This window comes from Tupaia chinensis, unplaced genomic scaffold, assembly GCF_000334495.1.
Source record: "Tupaia chinensis unplaced genomic scaffold, TupChi_1.0 Scaffold000558_1, whole genome shotgun sequence".
Lineage (NCBI taxonomy): Eukaryota > Metazoa > Chordata > Mammalia > Scandentia > Tupaiidae > Tupaia > Tupaia belangeri.
Window position 1 is genome coordinate 1828579 of NW_006160070.1, and position 5355 is coordinate 1833933.

The following is a 5355-nucleotide window of genomic DNA, read 5'->3' on the forward strand; positions in this document are numbered from 1 at the left end:
GGGAAGGCTGCAGGGAAGGGTGCCGACGTGCCGGTCAGAGAGGGTCAGGGGCAGGTGCGGCTGAGGGGGCTGGGGGTTGAACTCACGTTGGCAACTTGGACCGTAGAACCCTGGGGTGCAGAGCTCACAGTGGGCGCCTTGGAAGTTGGGTTTGCACACGCAGCGTCCCACCCGCGGGTCCTTCTGGCAGGCGTTGCCCTGGGTCCCTGCAGCGCTGCAGTCGCAGTCTGGAAGGTAGGGGTGTGGGGAGTCAGAGACACCTGCAGCCCTCAGCCCTCCCTGCCTGCAAAACCTTTTTTCTCCACAAACTCCTTTCCCTGCTCGGGCACGGTCCTCAGCAGGCCCAGAACGAGACTCCCAAAGGGCAGGGCACTGTTTGGGGAACTCGGAGGGGACCGCCAGATGGTAAGCCCATGTCTTCCATGGACACCAAGCGGAAGACAGAGTCAAATCGCAGCCAGCCAGGGGAGAACTCTACTTCCTTCGTGAGCAGCCCTGAGGTCCGGGGAGGGGTCAGGCTGTGCTGAGCGTCACGGCTCAGCACGAGAGGCAGGTGACCGCGTGGACTTGCCTGACGAGTGCTGAGTGGCGGGTGATCCCTGGTCGGGGCAGATGTGGGAAGAGATGGTGAAACCACCCACAGAGAGGAAACCACCGGAGGCCCCGTCGCGGACACCCAGGCCAAAGCCAAACACGTTTTGTTGCTCAAAGTAGCAAAACTCAAGAACAGAAAATTTTAAGCAAAAAAGAAGAAATGATACAATAAAGGTAGAAGCAAGCCCGGTGGGGAGCAGCGGGGCTAAAAGGGTGCAGTTCAGGCCCCCCCGGCAGAGAGCAAATGGGGCCCGCAGCCGGTGTCGAACATGGAGTGCCGTGCATTAGGGCGCAAGCAGGTACAGACCCGGGAGGCCAGCATGGCGGAAGCGTCTGCTGGGCAGGGTGCAAGGCTGTGCTAACAGGGATAGAGGGAGGCTGCGTGTCAGGACGTGGCACCATCTTGCTACCCGAGGGACACGCCCACGAGCCCTCAAGAGCAGGACAGAGGTGGCCTCCGCTGCATAAAGCCAAAACTATAAGGAGCATTGGGCGAAATCGTGGTCACAGAGGAGGCCGAACACCCCATTAGGGCACGACGGCGCAGACAAAATGAAGCCAGGACAGACTGGCTCAGCCAGCACAGCCAGCAAGCTGGCTTCAGTGCTGAGAAGTCGGTGCAGAGTACGTGTTCCCGCCACTGTTCATGGAGCAGCAGGCGAGGCCACATTCTCGGCGGAACACAAGGAACATTTCCAGTACCAAAGACAAAAGGCAGAACGTGGCAGCGTTTTAAACCTGACCTCCAGGCAGTAAAACTAGAAATGGGCAAAAAGAGCAGAAAGGAAATCTCAACACCTGAAGTCATGAAAACACTCTTACAAAGGATACAGGTTAAAAAGAAATGGAGACAACCGACTACTTAGAATAGTAATGAGGCTCGGAACCAGCAGTTAGCGTAACGGCTGTGTCGCTGGACTCGCACATAGTCAACTGTGGTTCGAGTCCCAGACCCGGTGGCTTAAACTCACGTGTGGCGCGTGTGCGTGCGTGCCCAGGATCCTGAGAGGAGAATGGAGGAGAGGGGATTGCGGCATGACCATCCCCCCCTGGGGGGTGATTTCCAGCTTTCTGTCTGTCTCTGTCTGTCTGGCGAGTGCACGCACTCTATAGCAAAAACCTCTCCAAAAAAAGGAAAAAAAAAAAAAACCCCAAAAAAAGGAAAAAAAAAAAAAAAAAGAATAGTAATGAGGCTGCAGCATGTCCACGGGATACACATAGCCAAAGCTCTCCTCTGAGGACAATTCATAGCTTAAAACCAGGGCTGCTCAACCTCAGCGTTACTAATAGTCGGGACTCGCTCACCCCTTTACCACAGCACTCCAGGCTGGCTCACCCTGTACCATGGCACTCTGGGCTGGGCAATTCTTGACTGTGAGGCCAGGGACTGTCCTGTGTGCTGTGGGATGTTGAGCAGCGGCCCTGGCCTCTAACAATTTAGTGACAGTTGCAGTCACCAATTGTGACAGTTGGCTATGTCCCCAGACATCAAGTGTGTCCTGTACATCAAAATCACCCCAGGCTGAGAGTCTCTGCCTTAAACCCCATTTTTAAAAATATAGTTTAGAGGAAATAAAATAATAAATAATTCAAGAAGCTATAAAAATAGTAATATAAATCAAAAGAATGCAAACAAAAGGAGGTGAAGATTTTGTTTCAAAACTTACTACACTGGCAGGCAAAATCTGCCCCAACTAGACAAAGAAAACCCTGGTAGATCTTACATAACTCAAGCGATACTTAGAAAACGCCACTAAATTCAACAAGCCTTTTCGAAAAAAATAAAATGAAGACAGATATAATAGAAAGGAGAGTTTTTTGTTTGTTTTTGTTTTCGAATTTGCCATGGGGCACATGTACTTGCCAGAGATGGGGCATGGGAAGAGAGAAAACAGCCCCCGTTGGGAATGGCCATGCTGCAATGCCTTCTCCATCTCTCCCTACTTTTAGGGTCTGGGGTACACAGGCTCATTGCTGCCCGAGTCACAGGGCCAGCCACACGGGGTATGGCTGCCTTTAGCACCAGGACCCAGAGCTGGCCTGGACACTGTAAAGTGACAGCGTGACGCTGCCCGTACCTTTATGCCAATACATTTCAAAGTCCAAGTGAAGCCAAGAATTTGCTAAGAAGACAGAAGGCACCGCCACTGGCTGCAGGGGACACAGAAGAGGCGGCGGGCAGTAAGCACAGGGGCCTGAAAGCTGAACCCGGGGCGCTGTGGGCGCACAGGCGGGAGGCTGGAGGGTTTCGTCAGCGCTGGCAAACGCCCAAGGGGCAGGCTACTGCCAGCCCAGCCCAGTGGCCGGGGGCTGGAAGAGCTGGTCCCACGTGGCTGACCCCATGGTGCAAACCCTGGCCCCGGTGGCTTGGAAAACATATCCACACGGGTGTGCCCAAAACCCCCACGGGAAGGAGGGCTGGAAGGGGAGAGCAGCAGGCCACACTCCACTGGGACTGCCTTCCCCTCACTCTCTCTGGCAAATCTGAGAAAGGAGGTGGCACAGCAGTTACGTCGCTGGACTTCCACGTGGCCGACCATGGTCTGAGTTCTGAGCCACGTGGCTTGAAATTACCCTGGGCATGTGTGCGTGCATGCCCAAGATCCCAGGAAGGGAATGGAGAAGAAGGGATTGCGGTGTGGCCATCCCCCCGAGGGTTGATTTCTCACTTTCCCTCTCACTGTCTGTCTCTCCCCAGTGAGCACAAGTGACATAAGGCAAAAACCTCTTTAAAAAAAGAGAAAAGAAAAAGAGGGAATTCCTGATTTTCAAACAGACCCGAAGCATAAAAATGCAAGATTATTTCCCAAGCACTTTCCAGAGTCCAAGCAGGGCCGCGCTGGGCCGGCCCCATGGTGTGATGGTGGGGCAGCTGCCTCTCAGTGGCTGGCTGGTTCACGGCCGAGACCTGGCAGCTCGGAAAACACGCTGGGTGCGTGTGCGCCCGGAACCCCACAGGAGAGTGAAGGGACTGAGGTACGGCCTTCCTTCCTGGGGGCTCTTTCTCCTTTTCCCTCCTCTCTCTCCATAGCAAGCTGAAAACAAAACAAAACAAAAAAACAAAGCAAAAAATAATAAACTAGAAAGAGGAGGAAAAGGAGAAAGAGCGCGAGAGAAGCCCCGGTTATCTCAGGGGTAGACAGGCGGCGTTGATGCTCAGCCCTCGGCCCGTGTTTGGAAAGGTACTGTCACCACACACAGAGTCATACATGCTGCCACGTGTCACCCCAGGGAGAGGACGGGCACAGGCTGGCCCAGCCGGGAGGGGGTCATTCCCGCAGAGACCCACGGCCCTCTCAGGTGAAGTGAGTGGAGCTCTGACCACACTGCTGGGGAGACCGGGACCACAGGAGGCCACGACAGTGCCCTGGTGTGGGCAGCGCTATCTCTACACGGCGGAGCCGACACTGAGAACAGGCTCAGCTGTGAAGGCTGGCACAGGGAGAAATGCCCCCAAGTCAGAGGCGAACAAGTGCCTGGACGCTTGCCCCGCAAGGAGTAGGCCGGACCAGCAGATGGAACGATGGTCTCGTCACTGGACTCTCACGTAGTCGACCGTGGTTCAAGTCCCAGACCCAGCGGCTTAAAACTCATGCCGGGTGCATGTGCGTGTGCACACGCATGCCCAAGATCCCGAGAGGAGGATGGAAGAGGGATTGCGGCATGGCCATCCCCCCAAGGGGTGATTTCTCACTCTCCGTCTCTCTAGCGAGCGTGTGCGCCCCATAGCAAAAATCTCTCTAAAAAGAAGTGGGTAGAGGGCACGTCTGAGCAGGGCTGGAGCCGGAGAGGGAGCCGAGGGCCAAACCGGAGCAGAGCGCAGGCAGCCGGTGATCCATACCAGAAGCTGTTGGAAGCCAAGAGGCCACCTTACCACGGGCCACGGCAACGCCTGCAGACGATCGAAGGCCTGCCACGGCCCTGCTGTGGACAGGGAGGGTCTGCAGACGGGCAAGCACACCGCCAGCTGGACAGCGTGCCCGGTCCCAGACGGGACGGGGACGGGGGCTGCGTGGGAGGGAATGTCTGCCAATCAAGCTGACTGACAGTGTGATTGGTGGATGAGCGCACACGACTGCACCTGGCAGGCTGCTGTTTTTACTTTTTCAGGTTTGTCTCACTTGCTCGAGGGCCACCTCGGGCCGTGGGCAGTCACGGCAGGTACAGGCTGCAGGAGGTTTGCCAGAGAAAGGCAGGGGGGGAAGCAGCACCCAGTAAGGCGTGCTCACGCCACAGTCCCTTCCTCCGTTCTCCTGCCTGGAGGGATTTGGGGGCACGCGTGAACAAGGGCCTGGCATGTTTCGAGCTGCGGCCAGGACCTGAACCCCGCAGTCAGTCATGTGGGACCAACAGGCCACGGCGGCCCAGGCTGCTTCGTCCTGCAGGAGCAGCTTGGCCATCTCTGACCAAGGAAGTCCCAGTCACGCTGCTCTCGGGGCCCAGAGCCTTCTTCCAGGAAGCTGCTGACTTCACAGAGCCCCAGCTGCAAGGGCGTCCACCGTGGCGTCATTGCTACTGTTATTTTTCAGAGGAAAGACCCTGACGTTCCAAGGATGGGTGGCGGGGGCAGGAGGGGGGGGGGCCCCCCCCCCCCCCCCACGCCTGCCCGTGGACACAGCCGGGACGCAGGGGCTGTGAGACGGCGCGGAGGGCTCCCTGCTGGCCTGCTTCTGCAGGCTTTCTGGCGAGCACAGCCGTCCTTCACGTGAAAAGAAATAACCAGAGGCGGCCCCCGGACGACAGCCCCCCCCCGTGCAAGGC

General features: G+C 56.9%; 1 protein-coding gene across 1 annotated transcript in view; it reads right to left on the minus strand.

Annotated features, from left to right (window-relative positions):
* The window catches only part of LAMA5 (laminin subunit alpha 5), a gene marked incomplete in the record, with an annotated part of 67947 nt that overhangs the window by 39448 nt on the left and 23144 nt on the right, over positions 1-5355 (minus strand). Inside the window, 1 exon segment of the mRNA XM_014591307.1 lies at positions 87-227. Coding sequence (XP_014446793.1) covers positions 87-227 — 141 coding nt within the window.